Here is a 19911-nt window from a genome sequence, read left to right on the forward strand (position 1 = left end):
GATTCACCTGCTAATGAATAAGCTGGAGCTGTTTCTGATGCTCCAGGTTATTCTAGAAATGGATAAATATTTTTATTATTCTATCTCTCAGTAGTGTTTATTTGGGATTAAAGAAAATCATTAAATCCATAGTTGCTGAGCAGTGAATCCGCTGCTGTGTTCAGCGTCTGGATTAGAAAGGTCGAGAAAAGGAAAAGCCAAAATGTGAACAGCGACGTGGCACGATGAAGATACGATGATTTATTTAAAATTGACTTGAACATGAGTGTTCACCAAACTACAGACGTAAAAACACACAAATCCTGCACCTGACAAAAGCACTGAACTGAAATACAACATGAAACAGGTGAGGGGGAAACTAATCAGGAACCAGGTGAAAAACATGAGCTGAATTAACAGGACAGACTAAGGGAATAAATTCAAACAAGAAATTAAACCAGACATCTGGAAGAGCCGTGTCAAATTTATTTTCATTTTGGGCCAAATCAAAAACAGGAATCTTCTTAAAGTATTGATAAACTATTATAATATTAATAAATAGCTGCCTGTGCTGTAAAATGAAGCATCTTTTTACATTATTCAATCACTCCAGGATTTCACCATTGATTTAGTGATTTTATTCTTTTGCAAATGAAGTCACTTTTGTGGCGCTAATTTATAAATATTTTAAAGGAATTTTACAATATTTTTATTCATGTATTACATTAATTGTGACTTTGTTAACCATTACATCAATCACAGACTAACCAAGAACTTGACATCAAATAAAGTTTTGTGTCGTAAAAGTACAAAATACTACCCCCTACAGGTGAGAGTTAAAATTTACAATAAACTTACAGTTATGCATTAACGGGGAAAAATGTAGGAATATGTTGATTTTACGTGAATTTCCACAATTACAGAATCACAGGAACTGGATTAATATAAATTAGCATCTGAGCCTTGAGGGCCACACAGAAAGCTACAGCGGGCCATGTTTGGCCCCCGGGCCTCGGCTTTGACACGTGATCTAGAAGATAACAGACTGTTCAACACAAGTGAAAAGAAAACCAAACGAGACCAGGGGTGAGAATTAGATAAGACTAACTGAATCAAAAATCTCTTTTAAATTAAACAAATAGAAAATAACACAAAGAAAGAAACAAATACGAACCCAAACCCACAGATAAACAAGCAAAAGCCTGAGATGATTGTGTTTGGTTTTCTCTAAACATTTTGCTGTTAAGGTCTGACATTTCTAATCCAGGCTGTTCTGGAAAAGATAATTTTTTTCCTAAAAGTTCTGGTGCACAGCTTTCGTGAGCAGATTAAATACGTATAAAAATACGTTTTTAACATATTTTCATACCTGCCCCGCCATCGACTTGAAAGACATGTTTCTTTTTTCTGACAGAACCTGACCACATGGTGAACTTTTCATTATTAAATCTGCTTGTAAAATAATCTTTGCCAGATAATTAGAGAGAAGCTGTTTCTTTTCTGGGCTGCAGACATTTCCTCTGAGCATCATGTTAACACACGCTGGATGTTTATGCTTCTGAAGAGATTCTGCTGGATGATGTACATCCAGCAGCTGCAACAGTTTTTGGATGTTTATTTGGTTGCATTTTAGCCAGGATTTTCTAACTAAATAACAGCATTTAGTTCTCGGAGAATCGGTGACTGTGTAGGCGTTGCTCCTTTTTAAAAAGCCAGAAAAAGTAAGTGAATTACAAGAATTGGAATCAGAAATCACAACCTTAATGCACTAATTTGATAAGCTTACCTGTAGCTCACTTTCATTACGCACTCATTCGTAGTTACACAATAATTAACAGGTGGTTATTGATTCATTTAACCCAAACTTTCTCTTTATTGTTCTTTTCTGGGGTAAAATCCACATTCAGATGTTACTCAATCTGTTTTTGTGATTGGATTTATTTACATACAGTTCCTTATCCTACTTTCTCTGCATGAGGTTTGTGGATTTCTGCAATGTTTGCACAACTCTTGAGGGTGTTGCTGCGGAGGTTGAGGAAAGGGCGTGCTTCATTGTACTCTCCTGTTTTGGCATGCCTTGTTCACACACAAGCTGGGATGAGTAAATGAAGCAACCAACACACCCAGTTTCTGCTGTTAGAGTATGTCAGCAGACTTTTGACAGATAGTTTGTAGTAGAGTTCAACACTCACCACTCCCTGTCTGCATCCAGCAGCCCTGAACAGGCAGGATTGGTTTTCAGAACAATGAGGCTCACAACCATCAGAAGCACTTTGCCCTCATTAATTACTCAATGACATGAACTACATAAATTATAACACTTTAAAAATAATTTAAGGCATCACAATGTGTTGTAGCACCACAAAAACCAATAATGAAACAAGCAATAAACATAATATCATGTCAAATTCCATCATCAAAATCATCAACATGCATCAAATATGTTGGTCAATGTTTAATTATTGTGGTTCAAAAGCATCTCTAACCAGACTGGTCTTTATTCTAGATCAGGGCATCAAACTCATTTTTATATCTTAATGTTCTTAAAGGGCCAGAATATTTAACCAATTAAACTGTTAAAACATCAATAACTAGCTGTTCTTCCAGGATTTTGTGATTGCCCTATTGTTTTTTGGGTTTTTTTTGCAATCAAAATTGTATATTTTGTGGTGCCAATTTTGAAATATTTGTAAGGAGTTTTTTTTACAATATTTGTGCTCATGTATGGTGTTGAACAAGATGTTTTATTACTTGCCGTATCAGTCACAGACTGTAACTTGATATCAAGAAAGGCAGATACAGCAGCCGCTTAAACTCTATGTTTTCGACCAGTTCTGAGAAAACTTGCTGTAAAATCTGAAAAATTAGCAGATTTGTTAATTTTGTGTACATTTTCAGATCTGTGAAAAACCGGGAACTTATCTTAGTCTGCTGTTCAGTTTTTCAGATGGACCTCCACAGTGACACCAACAACTATGAGCATCACACCAGCGAGATCTCCGTGACGGAGCTGATCGTCAGACGAGGCCAAGCCTTCAAACTCACCCTCAAACTGACTCAACCGTTCAACCTCGGCTTTGATCAGCTCATATTGACTGTGTGGACGGGTTGGTGCCTTTAGATTAATTGTTTGTGTCTAGGCCTGTTGCAATAAGTAGTAAATCAATTAATCACATGTTAGATTAAAAGAATCTCAATAATTTCCATCAGTATGATTTATTGTTTTTCTCCTTCTACCAAAAACTGGATGCTTTGTGTACAGAGACTTCATAAGTCTTTTTATTTGCTGTTTTTGTTGTTTTGTTGATCTATTTTTGATATTTCAAATGTCTTCCAGTTCCATCCAAACATCAGTTAAACCTTTTAGTTTTTAGTCTTTTAGTCCCTTTGTGTGGATATTTATCCATATTAGTTTATCTCAACAAATTTCAATAAAACATGTTGAAGTTTGTGACAAAATGTGAGAGAATAAATAGAAAACTTTATATTGCTCATTAATGTTGTGGGAATGTGTAATTAATTTAAAGCTAAATATTTTTATAGATATGTTAAAATTGTGACTACATTGTGACATGGCATGAGACACATAATCTGTGAGAAAATCCATCTCCTCTGCCTTCTGCCAGTGTTCCCAGTGCTAACTGGGAACAACCGGAGCCATGAGGAAGGTCTTAGCGATGTCAATCATAATCTGGCGTAGCGCTGCTCTTCCCCTTCCTCATGCTCCCTGCTGCTACAATTTTTCCCGGTAGAAAGCGTCCGTTGGGAATGCTAGGCTAGTTAGCGTAGCCACAGATGATGACAAATAAACAGTTTTCCTGTAATGGTAAATTGTTTCTCCACTTTTAGTACATTTAGCATCGAGTACATGAGCTTGATTGACAGAATTAATACAATCAAGCTCATGTCTGGCTCTGATTGGTTGTTTTTGGTCAAATTTTTCACAGATTATCTTTTTCATCATAGCAAACTGTCACAACACGGAGAGAGTCTAACAAATATGTAATGTTTTTTTCTTTAAAGTTACATCCTGCACTTTTAATAGCAATTATTTGTATTGGGCCTTTAAATTTATTTGTTTCATAAAGTTTCATACATTTATTGTAAAAAACTGGTACAGCATACAGAGGATTGCTGCCTTACTTCCTCAGTCGTGTCTGTTTGCAGGAAATGATTCATCAGAGGATCTGGGGACGAAGTCTCGCTTCGGCGTCCCGGGCCGGTCGCTGCATTCAGCCTCAGCCAAGGCGGTGTGGAAGGCTGAGCTCCAACGGGGCTCTTCTCCTGAGACCGGAGTCTTGGTTCTGATCATTTCACCGCCAGCTGACGCTCCCATCGGCGAATACACTCTGTCTGCCAGCCTCAAGGGAAAAGAAAAGGTTTTGGCAAACTTTTCTGTCCTCTTCAACCCGTGGAGTTCTGGTGAGTTTGTGGGTTATTTTATTTATTTCTTTGTTTTTGAGTGTGAGGGGATGAAGTGAACTTTTCAGAAGTTTCTAAATGAACTCTAGTTCAGTGTTTCTCAGGCTCTTTCAGGCCTCTTAACCCATTTAACACACTCATCTAGGAGTGTGTTAAATTATCGAAAAATGTCTGATTTCATATTGAATGTGTTTCAACAGACAAAGACTTGTACTTTTTCCAGAGGTGTTTATGTAGACATGTTTACTCACTGCAGACCATTTTACAGGAAAAATATCCAATAAAGTAGATTGTTATCTTTTAGATATTCAGACTTGGTCCAGATATGAAACAACTCAATTTCAACATAGATCTAAGTTTCATCCATAAGAATTTCTCGCTGATTTTCCAAATTGAGTTGTTTACTATTCATAAATACTCTATATAACCCCTCTAAAAGCTGATACGTCTCCCTTCTAACAGTTATTTTGTGTTGTTGAGCAGTTTCTGTATTATTTGACTTGCTGTGCAGAGGACTGGGTGTTTCTGCCCAAGGAGGAGGAGAGGAAGGAGTATGTGCTGAACGAACAGGGAATCATCTACAGGAGGCGGGGATTCCATCTCTCCAATGTTCTGGGACTTTGGGCAGGTACAAACAAAAATCAAACTCATAAATATAATAAAAACTTAATGTGTTGTCACTGAACTCCTTCAAGACGAGACTAAACAGCCATTATGTTCATTTTTTAAAAAAGAGAACGTTTATTGGATTGTTGGTGCTAAATTTTCAGGAGCAAATTGTCAATTATATTTTCAGAAAACCGCAGTTCACCTCCGGTGTTCAGATTTGATCACTGTGGATAAACGGCGGATTAAAAGTCCACCGTTTCTGTCTTTTTGTCCAGTTTGAGCAGGGCATGGTGAGGATCTGCATGAAGATGCTCGACCTCAACACCAAACACTGGATGAATCCAGCTGAAGATGTTTCTGCTCGCTCCAACCCCATCTACGTCAGCCGGGTGGTCAGCGCCATGGTAGGCCACAAACCTCCATCAGCATGCGATGAAGGGCGCATGCTGATGCAGTTTGGAGTGCCGTAATTTTCTGACAGCTTGTGTGGTGAAAAAACATAAAGTCAGAAAAGTTTGAAAGAATAATGAATGACACAAAAATGAATGATTTTATATCTCAGCATGCTTTAGTTAGTTTTATAAGCACACTTTATAGTCCCAGTTATATCTTCATTGATTTCTTCATTTATTTCATTTAACAAAAAATGTTTCCTCAATTTTATATTTTGTTATTTTGTAAGTTTCAGTTAGCCATGGTATCTTTTTCTTACATTCGGAGCAGAAACCTAAAACTTTAGATTCATGTTTATTGCTGAAGTGAAAGCGTGATTCACTTTCCTTCAGGTCAACAGCTCTGATGAAGGCGGCGTTGTGATGGGAAACTGGGGAAATGACTACAGCGGCGGTTTCCCACCTACTGGGCGGCAGCTACGCCATCCTGAAGCAGTGGTTCAACTCCTACTACCGCTCCGTCAGATACGGCCAGTGCTGGGTGTTCGCCGGCGTCATGTGTTCTGGTAAAGTCTGACTGTCAGCTTCTCCATTCACTGAAAATATCAACCTGCAACATATAATTACAATAAAGAATATGTTTTTTACATATTGTCACCATGTTGTTATGGTTTGTTATGGGACAGATAATCTGTGAAAGATGAATCGCCTTCACCTCCCCTGAAGAAACACACCGCTTCCTGTCACAAACAACCAATCAGAGCCAGGAGGAGGGGCTTAGAGCTGTCAGTCAACCTCGTGTATTCGCTGCTTAATGTTCTGATGGCATGTGAACAACTCCCCATAACAGAAAAACTGTTTATCCACCAGCAGCGCTAAGACCCGCCTCCGGGATCTGATTGGTTGTAAACTCATCGCTTACATCAGGTGTTTTTCCCAGGCCTTGAAAACAGCAGTCATCAAACCACTGTTAAAAAAGAACAACCTGGACAAATCACTATTGCAGAATTACAGGCCAATCTCAAACCTCCCATTCATCAGCAAAGTTATTGAAAAAACTGTGTGTAAACAATTAAATAGTTTCCTCATGATGACCAACTGCTTTGACACTTTCCAGTCTGGTTTTCGTGCTCACCACAGCACGGAGACTGCCCTCGTAAAAGTATTCAATGATATCCATATAAATACGGACTGTGGGAGAACCACGGTGCTGGTTCTGTTGGATCTCAGTGCAGCTTTTGACACTGTCGACCATGACATATTACTGAATCGACTTGAAAGTTGGGTTGGACTCTCTGGTTCGGTGCTCGACTGGTTTGAATCCTACATAAAGAACAGGGATTTCTTTGTTTCAATTGGAAACTTCTCATCAAAGAGGTCAAAGGTCACATGTGGGGTACCCCAAGGTTCAATCCTAGGACCCCTCTTATTTAATATTTATATTCTCCCACTAGCTCAGGTCATAACAGGAAATAATATTAGCTACCACAACTATGCGGATGACACACAGCTCTACATTACGATGTCACCAGGTGACCTTTGACCCCATCCAATCACTGAATAAATGCTTAGAGCAGATAAATGTGTGGATGTGCCAAAACTTTCTCCAACTGAACAAAAATAAAACTGAAGTCATTATTTTTGGACCTAAAGAGGAACGATCTGGAGTCAATGCACAGCTTCAGTTATTACAACTAAAACCTAGCGATCAGGCCCGAAACCTGGGAGTAGTGATGGACTCGGACTTGAACCTCCAGAGCCACATAAAGACAGTAACAAAATCGGCCTTCTATCACCTGAAGAACATCTCCAGGATTAGAGGACTAATGTCTCAGCCAGATCTAGAGAAACTCATTCATGCGTTTGTCTTTAGTCGCATTGATTATTGCAACAGCATCTTCACAGGCCTGTCCAACAAATCAATCAAACAGCTGCAACTGATCCAGAATGCTGCTGCTCGCGTTCTCACTAGAACCAGGAAGATAGATCACATAACACCAGTTTTAAAGTCCCTCCACTGGCTCCCTGTAGCTCAAAGAATAGATTTTAAAATACTGTTGTTAGTTTACAAATCACTGAATGGTTTAGCACCACAATACATCAAAGATCTGCTGTTGTTGTATCAACCTTCCAGACCTCTCAGGTCTTCTGGTTCTGGTCTGCTCTGCATCCCCAGAACCAGAACCAAGAGAGGAGAAGCAGCTTTCAGCATCTATGCACCAAAACTTTGGAACAAACTTCCAGAAAACTGTAAAACAGCGGAAACCCTGACTTCCTTCAAATCTCAAGTAAAAACGCACCTGTTTAGAGTTGCATTTGAAATGTAATATGTATTCTATGTTGCATGCCTTCGTGTTTTGTGTTTATGATGTAAAGCACTTTGAAATGCCTTGTAGCTGAAATGTGCTATACAAATAAAATTTGATTGATTGATTGATTGATTCGAGTCAGCACTGGGAGAAGCCAGAGATCATTTTTCTCAGATTATCTGTGTTATACCAAAATGTCACAATATGATGACAGTTTCAACAAATGTATAAAAGAACATATTTTTTTAAATAAAAGTTATACATGCAGCTTTGAAAATCAAAAATAAGGTCACTACAAAAAGATCAAAACAAAAAGCATTTTTCTGAATTTTTCATGCGTGGTTTCAGTGATGCGGCTGCTGGGTATTCCCTGCCGTGTCGTCAGCAACTTCCAGTCGGCTCATGACACCAACAAGAATTTGACTATCGACAACTACTTTGATAATAACGGAGCGATGGAAAAGGAATCCAGAGACAGCATCTGGTGAGAGGCTCAGTATTTACTGCTCTAAAGACGCACAGAGTCTGAAAACCTCTCAGTGTCTGAATATTGTGCTCTCTTTTTAAGGAACTTCCATGTCTGGGTTGAGGGGTGGATGAGACGACCAGACCTGGCAAAAGACGGGAAATATGATGGCTGGCAGGTTGTGGATCCAACACCACAGGAAAGGAGTGAAGGTATGGAAAACCTTCCCTCTGGATCCTGAATAAGTACAATGCAAAACAAAACATCCTGCGATCCTCACTTCATTCTCATCAACTTGTTGTTTGTACTCATGGCAAACATAGGGCTGAACGTTTGAATAAAATAACTTGATGATGTGTTGCCTGTGTGTCTGCAGGTCTGTTCTGCTGCGGCCCGGCCTCAGTGACCGCCATCCGGAACGGAGAAGTCAATCTTAAATATGACGTCCCGTTTGTCTTCGCCGAGGTCAACGCTGACTCCGTTTACTGGCTGGTGAGTAGAGTAAACTCTGAACCACACCATTAAAAAAGAAAAGCTTGATTGTTTCTGATGGGTTTTAACGGCCTTGCCAGGTGAGAAGTGATGGATCCAGGATGAACATCTATTCTGACACAAAGTCAATTGGACAGAACATCTCCACCAAGGCGGTTGGCTCGTACAAGAGGATGGACATCACCGACACCTACAAGCACAGAGAAGGTGGGCTCACCTGTATGGTCAGCAGGGGGCGCTCTGTGTTTTTAAAGCTCTGATTATCCACAAACTGTTTACCATAAAGATCAGCCTATAGGGCAACATTTAACATGTCTAATACTCAATTAATGAAGCAAATATTATTCCAATCGCATTTTTTATAAAGTACAACATAGATGAAACATCACAACACTCATTATTTTAGAAGAGCTCAGAACACACACACACACACACACACACACACGTATATATACATCATTATAATTTTGAATAGATAATTGTCTGCTCAAGATTACTTATGTTTTATTAACCTAGTTTAGTCTGTCTTTACTATCTGTGCTACTGGTGTATAAAAAAATAAAGATAAATCCAACACCAGTGGAGGAAACCTGATATTTCCAGACTCAGATTAGCTGATCATGAAACTGTTGATGCATTGAAATGCTGTGATGAAACTTGTTTATTCACTTTGACCGACCCGATACAGGAACTCTGGAGGAACGAAAGGTCTTTGCATATGCTCTTGACAAAATCCTAAAGGGATCAACGATGTGGCGGGATGCTGCCAGTTCTGATGACAGGGCTTCAGCATCTGAGTTGACCACATTACCTCCACCTGATCCTTCACAACCACAACTGCTCATCCGATTTGAAGAGGTAGCCTTCGTCCAGCTGATTAGATGTCTTTCCTGGCCTACTGTTATGAGGATGAGAGTGAATTTTCACTTTCCTCCGATTCCCAATGAAGGTCTCCAAGCCGGAGAACGGCAAGGATGTGAACCTGAAGATGATTCTGAGCAGCAGCAACAGCACCACCAGAACGTTTTCCATCAACATCAGCGTCCAGGCCATGAAATACACGGGCGAGCCAGTGGGGAACATCCAGACCGAGGTCACAGAGCAGAAGCTGCTGCCGGGGAAAGGTCATTTGCTTTTCTTTTTTCTTTGAAAACTTGGATCTGAAATCGAAATCTGACAATCATGAACTCACCGTTGCTTGTTTTTTGGGTTTGTTTTAGATCTGATTGTCCCTATAAAGGTCCCATTCTCAGTCTACCACAAGCACATGATAGATCGCCGGACCATGAGTATATCCGCCGTCATCACTGACCTACAGAATGAAAACAACGTCTACTTGGCTACAAACAGAGTTGTGCTCACAAACCCCCCACTCTCCATCACTGTGAGTACAGAAACAAAAGTCACCTCTTCTCCACCTGTTAAAGGAGCAGTATCATTTAACCTTCCATCATGCTTTAATGTTATTCCCTCATCAAAAACAAACCCGGGGTGTCGCCTTGATTCTTTTATGCATCTTTGAGAAATCCTTTCATCTCCATGGCAAACATTAAGCTGTCATAAACGCCTAGTTGGACCTAGCCCCGCCTTCAAGATCCTCCTCAGAGTTCCTTCAGACTAGCCAGCAGCAATTAGCAAACAGCTGAAGATACACTATGTTTTACAGTGTGGAACTGTGCAGTGACATTTTTTTGTTTTATGTATGAAACTGGATCAGATCTGGTTCAAACATATTTGTCCTTTTTGTCTTTTCACCAGGACTCATAAGTTTGAGGAAAATATATTTTTTTGCATTTTTTTCTTATTGAGATATTAATCTCTTTTTGAGGTCAAAACAGTCCATTTAATTCTTTTAGCGTTAGTTGTTTAGCTGATTAAAGCTGTTTGTGTTGCAGGTGTCTAGGGAAACCAAGGTGAACCAGGAACTGACTGCTGAAGTGGTTTTCATGAATCCTATCAATGAGATCTTGAAGGATTGCTCTATGAGTCTGTCTGGAAGTGGACTCGTGATCGGGGAAGAAATAACCAAGTGAGTATGCATGATGGAACTGCAATATTATTGCAGAAATGTTACTTATGATGGTTTTCAGGCATTTAAAATATAATTAAATATAATCTGCTAAACTGAAGGTTTTCTACACTGCAATAAAGTCTGAGAGGGAAACATAAAAGCAAGTGTTGATTAGCTAATATTTGCTCAAACTATTTTTGAAATTGCTTTTGTTCTGCTTGCAGTCTTCCAAATCTGCGGCCAAACTCCAGATTCCGTATTGCAGTCGTTCTCCTTCCCTACAAGAGCGGAGAGCGGAGTCTGCTGGCCAACTTCAACTGCAGCTCCTTCAGAGACATCAAGGCCAGCTGCATTGTCAACATTAAACCTTGACTTCTCACATTGTCTTCCTTTAAAGGCAAGACGATTGAAATCAAGACAGATAACAAATATATATAACACATATTTTAGGTTTCGTGGTTTTGTGTAATCTGGGATATTATATGTTAATTAAAGCATTGCAGAATTTCTTGCTCATCTAGAAATAATTTATTTAAGGATGTTTTAATTTTACTTTGAGTCTTAATGAAACAATATATAAGAATTAGCACAAATTGTCCTTTCCAGAAACTAAAGAAAGTTTTTCCTGCAGTTTTGTACTTCTGTCTGCGTTGTTTCTCAGGGATTTCTCTTTGTGATATGTTTTCCTGAGTAATAAATTTCCAAAACATAAAATGTCTTCTCTTTGTAATGCTTACTTGTGCAACATTTTGTCTAATTAAATAACAAAAACCTATACTCTAGTTAGGATGTGTAATTTTGTGACACCGTAGCATTTATAATCAATTTAAGTTGCAGTATGTTGTTATCATGTTCTGTGACTTGGGATTTGTCTAATTATTCACACTATTTATTACTCTTTTTTCTTTACTTTCTTAAAAATTGCAATAATTTAATAGTTGCCCTCATATTATAATTGTGACAAGACAAAATTTGAAAATTTTTAAACCAGTGTGCCTAAATGAGAGGATTGCAGGCATCTGAGAGAACGAAATGAAATTTAAAATTTAAAATTTAAAAATGCATCATTTCTAATTTTCAGGTTAATATTCAAATAACGCGAGACCTGCGCCTGGAACGTGACTTGCTTCCCAGACCAGAAACGGTTTTTCCCTGAAATAGAAACCGACCAACTGCTGCGCTCCGTCTGATGATGCGTTCACGGCTGTCCACAAAATGGGACACAATACAAAAACGTGTCAACGTTTTGGTATTTAAAAAGAAGAAAACAAATAGAAAATGGTGTATCTTTGTTTGAAAAACATTCCAATTAATAACACTTTCAGTTCTCAACTGAGATTAAAAAACAAAACAAAATAAAAAAATAAAATAACAAAAAAAAAAAAAAAAAAAAAAAATACAATAACGAGATAAGATGCAGGAGCCCGAGTTCATATTCACATCCATCCATCCATTTTCTGACACGCTGGGGTCAGGAGGTGCTGGTGCCTCTCCAGCTGTGTTCCTGGTGAGAGGCAGGGTCATCCTGGACAGGTCGCCGGTCTGTCGCAGGGCCACACAGAGACAAACAACCATGCACTCACACACACACACCTGGGGAGAATTTAGAGAGACCAGTTAACCTAACAGTCATGTTTTTGGACTGGGGAGGAAGCCGGAGTACCTGGAGAGAATCCACCATGCACAGGGAGAACATGCAAACTCTGTGCAGAAAGATCCCGGGACGGGAATCGAACTCAGGACCTTCTTGCTGCAAGGCAACAGTGCTTCATTTTCACATTCTTACAGCCAATTCAGTTAATCTGTGCGAAAACTGTGAACATTTCTACATTCACTGCACACTAAACAAGAGAAAAGATTCAGTGCTTCCTGTTTTATATGTTTTTCCTTTGATTTGTGAAATCACAATAAAATGTTTCAATTTCATAGTAAAATTAATTCACCAAAGCCATTTAAAACCAGTTAATGGTTTCACTATTTGCAGTTGTAAGAGCCAAAAATAATACCATTGATTATAAATCAGTCAGTATGAATGTTTTATTTTTACTTTCTTAAATAAAATGATTTTGGTGATTTTATTTCTCCATGTGCTTTAGATTAACAACAACAACAACTACTCATAATAATTTAATAAATTAATGTAAAAATAACAGCATGGAGGGTTTTTCCAGGGTGTAGACGTAATGAAAGTCAGTTAGTAATACATAAATAACTAAATATCTAATTACAAATGAAACTAAAAACATAAGCATTAAGGTATTGATAATTCAAATGGTGAAATAATTCATTATCCATTATTTATATGTTATATTTTCAGTCAAACGTAAAATTGTCGGAGGGCGGGACAAACTGCCGTTACTGAGGTGATTGGTCTAGACTGCAGTGGAGTTGCTATGCAGGTAAACCATTTTAGGTTTGGGTAAAATTTAAAATTATTTTATTATGGATGGTAGCAAAGGAACTGTCAAATAATACAATAAAATAAAAAAAAACCCAATTGAAACAGTTACATATGACAATAAATACGATTTAAATTGAATTAATTACTGAAACATTTAAATTTGTCATTAAATTTATGTATTACAGTTTTAAATATGTAAATATCTATTTGGGAAACAAGTAGAACTTCAAAACAGCGGTCGGCCCCTGGAGGGCGCAACGCAACGCTTATCACATACATTTCAGACGTTCGACACTTGAAAGGGTCCCTGAACGCACCGCTAAAACGAAGTGAAACCGATAAGTTAGCCTGCGGCTCCTCCACCAACCTGAGAAGTTACTAGATCCAACCGGCTTCTTCTTTCCAGAAGCTCCGCTCAGACCGAGGACAACCTCGTGTCTTTAAACCGGCAGGACGACCTTAGAGCTCACAGTGATGTTAGCGTTAGCTGGGCTGACTGACAACAACTGTAGCCGCTTTCCAACCAAACTGCGCGCGTTTTGAAGAGTCGGAATCCCCACAGTCACATCAACCAGCCGGTAAGACGTGCTAACGTTACAGAGCTAAGCTAGCCGTGGCTAGGTTAGCTGCGGCTAGGCGGTTAGCTTTCATATTCACCCCTCAAAACACAAACATCTCTATTAAAAACACCCACCATAAGCTGCATTATTCTGAGCAGTTAATGAATTGTTTTAGTTTCGGTAGGATTGAAAAATGTTAGTTATATCCTAGCTAACGTTAGTTCACTGAAAAACAACATAATCATAATGACTTTATTCACTCGCTTTAAGTCCTAATTTAATTAAACTGAGTACATTACACACAACAACATCTATAGCCTGTTGATCACTGATATAAGGAAATTGCGCTATAAATATTAATCATTTTTATTGATCTCGTTTTTCTTTCCTTTGATTGGCTTGTATATGATTGGTGCACAAATGTAAGAACAAACCGTTCAGTTTATTCATAAATCCAATTATAATTAATCCAATCATATAATTATGGTCAAATTATACTGTTAAATTAAATCCTATTAATTTAACAGTATTATTATAGATTATAGAAATCCTATTATTTCTATAATTACTTTTTAAAGATAAAAAGTAATGAACTTGGAACTGAAAGTAAAAGTATAATAACAATATCATAAGAAGAGCAGTTTGACATTGAAGATTTATGCAGGACTTTCTCTGAATAACTTGATTTTCTTTTTTCCTGGAACAGTTTTAAAGTGGAGAAATGCCTCAGAAACAGAAACCCAAGTCTTGGACAGAACTAAAGCAGGCAGGAAATGAATGTTTCAAGACGGGCCAGTATGGAGACGCCACCAACCTGTACAGCCAGGCCATCAGGGAACTGGAGAGATCCAGTGAGTATTAATGCGCCGTTTTCTATCAACATGGCAGCTTTTTTAGCAATACTGAAAAAACAATGATACCAATGATGATAATAAGTATTTTTTAAACACCTCTATTGATATCACAGACGATATTCCACATTCCACACCCTCTGAACGTTTTCAGAGGGTGTGGAAAAAAGCCTTGACTCTTGTTGAATTACATATCAAATGATGAATATTTATTTCTCTTCTGGGCATCCTGCAGGGAAAATGTTACGTTTTAACCTGTTGTTGTTAATCCACAGATAAGAAGAACCCTGAAGATTTGGCCATCCTGTACTCCAACCGAGCCGCCAGCTACCTGAAGGACGGGAACTGTTCAGAATGTGTCAAAGACTGCGATACGTAAGAAGTTTATGTGTCATTTTTCCAGTTAATCTCAGTTCTTAACATTTTTACTCCTTCTTCCCAGATCTTTTTATTTATCTTATGTTGTTTTTTTTATATATTATATATATATATATATATATAATATATATATATATATATATATATATATATATATATATATATATATATATATATTATTTCTGATGCAGTGACTTGTTTTTAAATATCTTATATTGATGACAATGAAAAGTTTCAGTATAATTTTAACATTTCATTTCACTTCATCTATTCCAAGCCGCCAGCTACCTGAGTAAAAAGTAAAAACTCGTTTAATCCAAGTATCTTTAAAGAGGATCTCCAGTAGCAGTCAGTGTTACTGACTGAAGAAGCCTCTGACTGAAGATAGTCTCATGTTTGTTTGGCTTTTTGAGATGCTAATCCAACTGCTCTCTTTATGATGGTCAAAATAAATCAGGTAATCACATGATGAATTAAAATGAGCTCAATAATTCCCGTTTGGATGATTTATCGTTCATTCTGCTGCTTTGGTCTCAACCAGACCTTCTTCTGAAGGACAAATATGTTTACAGAGATTTCATAATTCATTTTGTTTGTTTTGTTTATTTATTTTGGATATTTAAATGTCCAGGTTTAAATGTTCATTACAACTTAAAAGTTATTGATCTTTGAGAGCGTTGTCTCATTACTATCATATTACTGTTGTAACTTCTGGGACAATTTACCGTCCAGAAACATTAGTTATTATGGCAAAATACCTAATGCAGTTATGGCTGCGGTTGTAAACATAAATGGTTTTCTGTTATGCATCTTCACTGGCTGAAAGAAAAGAGCAATAATTGCTCCATACATCATTGCCTCAACTAAGAATATGAATAAAAATCCAAAATTAGAACAAATCAAACTAAAAGGACTTTTCTTCCAGTGACGTGGTTCTGCAGAAACGTTTCATCTTATCCGTTACATACGCTGACGGTTTGATTGGATCTCTGGCCCGTTGGAAAACAGGCGTTTGAGTTGTTCACCTGCAGTCTGCTGGTCTTCTCTCAGGTCTCTGGAGCTGTTCGCGTTCAACGTGAAGTCTCTGCTCCGACGTGCTGCTGCCTACGAAGCCTTGGAGCGCTACAGACACGCTTACATCGACTACAAGACCGCCTGCAGATCGACTACAACATCGCAGCAGCTCACGACGGCACCAACAGGTCGGGAGCCGCTGCTGCTTTCAACCCCGACAGATAAAACGGCTTCAGCCTCTCAGGACGAGTTTAGGAAAAATACGTTTCTCTGCTCAGCATCCTGATGTAACTTTCTTTGAAACTGTAGTTTGACTTATTTTTGTTTTATGTCTTAAAACAAATTAATTATGTTTATGTTTTTCTGGTTAAGTGGTCCTTGTGTTGTTCTGATATTTAATTTTTAGCAGAAGGATTTTCTTTACATATTTGTTTGAAAATGTGACATTATGATATGAGAGAGATAATCTGAAAAGATGGTGCTCCCTGTGTAGAAACAACCAATCAGAGATAGGAGGCGGGTCTTAGTGCTGTCAATCAAGCAATACATGGCGCTGCTCATCCCTCCATCAGCTTTACATCTACAGCCTCCTTGTAGCAGCATGTTGTCATTTATTTTGCATGAAAATAAAATCCTTTTTTCCTGTTTTCTCAGAATGACGAAAGCGCTAACAGAGGCAGACGGCCCGACATGGAGGGAGAAACTTCCTCCCATCCCCACCGTTCCTCTGTCGGTGAGGGAGAAGCCGCCCAGCAGGCTGCAGGCAGCGATCCGAAGGCGAACCCGGCGCCACAGCAGAACGGCATCAAGAAAACAGACAAACCCGGTCAGACTTCCAACTACAGCAACAGAATAAACTCACCACTCATTTCTAACAGATGGAATGGGATCATTTTGCCCCAATTTACTGGAACTAACAAAGGTTTATATAGATAAGTCCCCCTTTTTTTTTCTTTTTAGCACCAGGTGACAAAGACATGAAGAAAGCGCAGACCCTGAAGGAAGAAGGCAACAGTCTGGTGAAGAAAGGGAGCATAAAAAGGCCATAGAGAAATACAGCCAGAGTCTGAAACTCAACCCCAACGAGATCACAACCTACACCAACCGGTGAGCTGAAAACGTGTTTACATGTAAATAAACCAGAAAACGCAACAAAGACCAACGCCAGACGCCTGTGACCAGCATTTATTTACTCAAATCAGCCCCGCCTGCTCAGAAAGGATTTTCATGAAGGTTTGAAACCAGAAACTATCAATTTTGATGATAATAAACAAGTTCTTCTCATTGACACAGGCTGTGATATAAATCTCAGCTTAGATATTTATATCACTCAACTGATCACAGGAGCCGCGTTTAATCATAATGTCAAATTTTCTGATATTTGTTGATGCTCTCATAAAACAGTGAAGATAGTAGCAAAGATAACATTTCTCAGCTTTTTTAAACACCACGATGGGAATTTATTGAAACACCAATAAATCAAAATCCTCATCGTGATGAGAAGATTTTCACGTTTTTTTTTTTTTCCTCTCTCACCTCAGACAACAAACATGGCGCTCTGCGGCAGGGTTGCCAGATCTGACAGTTTCCAGCAAAACGCAATTTAATTTTTTTCTTCTTGTGTGGCTCATTCAACTTTAAATTATGAAGTTGTTCTGTGATTTCTGTTTTACAACACCTATAAGTGTGACACTGAATAATCGACGGGCTATAAATCATAGACATAACATTCGGCAGATTCTTGAAATTTCAAACTAAATGAATTATCGATTGCCTGTTGTGCTCAGGGCGCTGTGCTACCTGTCGGTGAAGCAGTACAGAGACGCCGTCAGGGACTGCAGCGAGGCGCTCAGGATGGACGGCGGCAACGTGAAGGCGCTCTACCGGAGGGCAGGCTCACAAGGAGCTCAAGGTGAGAGCGGCACCTGGCTGGCCTGAGGTTTCAGAGCGAGAAGAAAAGCTGCAGTCATCAGCACAAACCAGGATGTAACGATGCACTGGTTACAGCTTCAGATGAATTCATTTGTTATTGTGAAACACTGACATAAATGTACTAAATTATGCATTTATTTTATAACTCTTTACAGAACACTGAGATACACCAACAGCTTCAAGCTTGATCAAACATAAAAAAATAACTTTTATTTGTTCAGTCAGTTCAGTTAGGAGTAAAACAAACAATGAAAATAAATATAAAGAAACTGAAACTGACCACTTTGGTCAAATGTAATAAACTCCAACAAACCTTTTTCCAAATGGTCCAGAAATATAATGTAAAATAAATAATAAAGCACAATGTCACACAGAGCACAAAGTATAGAATTGACTGAATAGATTGGACACATGATACTTGATCTGTAATCAGATTGTCTGCAGAAAGTTTGTTGTGAAAAATGTTCCAGGTTTAAGGAAAACAAACAGCAGCTAAAAACTGGAACTATGGAGAATCCGACTGCCCACAAATGAAAATTGATACTTTTTCACGAAATAATATTTTTTATTTGACTATAATATGAAATGTACCCTGATGTCACAGATGTGGATTATCTTGATCTGTCTTCCTGAAAGAGCCTGCATGTAGTTAATACCACGGGTTCTGCAGACGCCTTTGATGCCTTGCATTTGGATCTTTAGTTGATGCGTTTGGATCAGTTTGTCACTGAAACGTTTCGTTTTCCTCCCTGCAGGACCTGAAGGCCTGTGTGGACGACCTGAACGTCCTCCTGAAGGTGGAGCCAAAGAACACGGCCGCTCTGAAGCTGCTGCAGGAGGCGCAGAAGAAGAAGTGAGACGGCGTCCGGAGCGGCGCCGGGATCCGGTCGTTTGGCCCGTTTACCCCCCGCCAGAATAAACCTGGGTTTGAATCAGGACGCTTCAGTTTGACCCGACCGATCTCCAGCTGTTCATAGTTTAATTGTAACAGTCAGCCTCTCTGGTTCAGTATTTATGTTTATTTATATCAGCTGCAGTTTTTCCACCTTTCAGCCTGTATGTTTATCAGCCAGGAGCTCAGAGAGAAAATATTCATCTCCGATCCACGCAGAGACGAAACATCTCTTTATTTAGCAGCTAGTGAGCAAAAGGTTTTTCCATCCTGTTTATTCCACTGAATAAATTCCCAAACCTCTTAATAAAATACTCCAAACACTCAGTTCTGGTACCAAACGGCATGAAGCCGGTTCTGTCGGCGAGTGGATCGGGCACGATGAGTCAGCAGAATTATGGACCCAGATGTAAATGAGGCATCAGTGAAGCAGGTCGGACATAAAATCTATTTTTCAGATCGGGGATCAGCTGTGGATCTGATCTGAAGTTGTTTCTGTTTCCTCTGATCCTGAAAGGAAACGCAGTGAAAATACGCCACATGATTTCATACCTTATGCATGCTGCCTCTTTATTATGAGAAACTTTTCAAACACTCCAGAAACCTGCAGTAAGTTAATATTCATCAGGAGGAAACAAACTCAGAGGCTGTGCACTGACTGCATTTTCTAGACGATCGCCGATTTTGATGAGATGCAGATTCCAATTTATTGATTTTTGTCCTAAATATATGAACATAGTTGCGAGGTTGGCAGCCGTGTGGTGACTGTCGGTTGCAGCGGCATGCAGACGTGACCTGGTTGGTGTCAGCAGAGCCAAAGGCGACGGCGGCTGGTTCTGTGACCTGTGCTGCTGAGGTAAAACCTCGGTGGATCAAACTGATTCGTCATCAATCATCTGACTAAGAAAATCTGCTGATTTGTCGGCCCATCCTTGAGAATTCCTGAATTAGCTCATTTGCATCTTATCTGCTTCAGAACAAAAAACAATAAGGAAAATCCCCCAGACTGAAGCGTCTGCTGAGGATTAAAATATTGTCAATAGTATTTCAAAGCTGCAGAAAGTTGCCAGGTTTAAAGATGAAACCTGTCAACAGAATTTCTCTGAACCTCAAAAGATTAATATCGATTTCAAACTATAAAGTTTTAGGAGAAAACGGAAAAGAAAATGGAGAAGCGATTCCTGAGTATCAGATCGATATGAA

At 38.9% G+C, this 19911-nt stretch overlaps 1 protein-coding gene and 1 pseudogene across 1 annotated transcript; both read left to right on the top strand.

The window, feature by feature from the left end:
• Window positions 1–2926: 2926 nt before the first annotated feature.
• LOC129354621 (protein-glutamine gamma-glutamyltransferase E-like) lies at window positions 2927–11416 on the top strand. Its single transcript, XM_055024065.1, is given in 16 exon segments — window positions 2927–3086; window positions 4147–4401; window positions 4913–4986; window positions 4988–5029; window positions 5286–5414; window positions 5796–5869; window positions 5871–5968; window positions 8060–8195; window positions 8280–8389; window positions 8554–8669; window positions 8750–8876; window positions 9358–9527; window positions 9619–9793; window positions 9890–10053; window positions 10565–10698; window positions 10905–11416. Coding segments are annotated over 16 exon segments (2112 nt in total). The 3' UTR covers window positions 11053–11416.
• A 1977-nt stretch (window positions 11417–13393) lies between these two features.
• Window positions 13394–19031, top strand: LOC129354626 (mitochondrial import receptor subunit TOM34-like; annotated as a pseudogene).
• Window positions 19032–19911: the final 880 nt, after the last annotated feature.

The sequence above is a fragment of the Poeciliopsis prolifica genome, unplaced genomic scaffold (genome assembly GCF_027474105.1).
Source record: "Poeciliopsis prolifica strain line A6 unplaced genomic scaffold, Auburn_PproV2 SCAFFOLD114, whole genome shotgun sequence".
Classification (NCBI taxonomy): domain Eukaryota; kingdom Metazoa; phylum Chordata; class Actinopteri; order Cyprinodontiformes; family Poeciliidae; genus Poeciliopsis; species Poeciliopsis prolifica.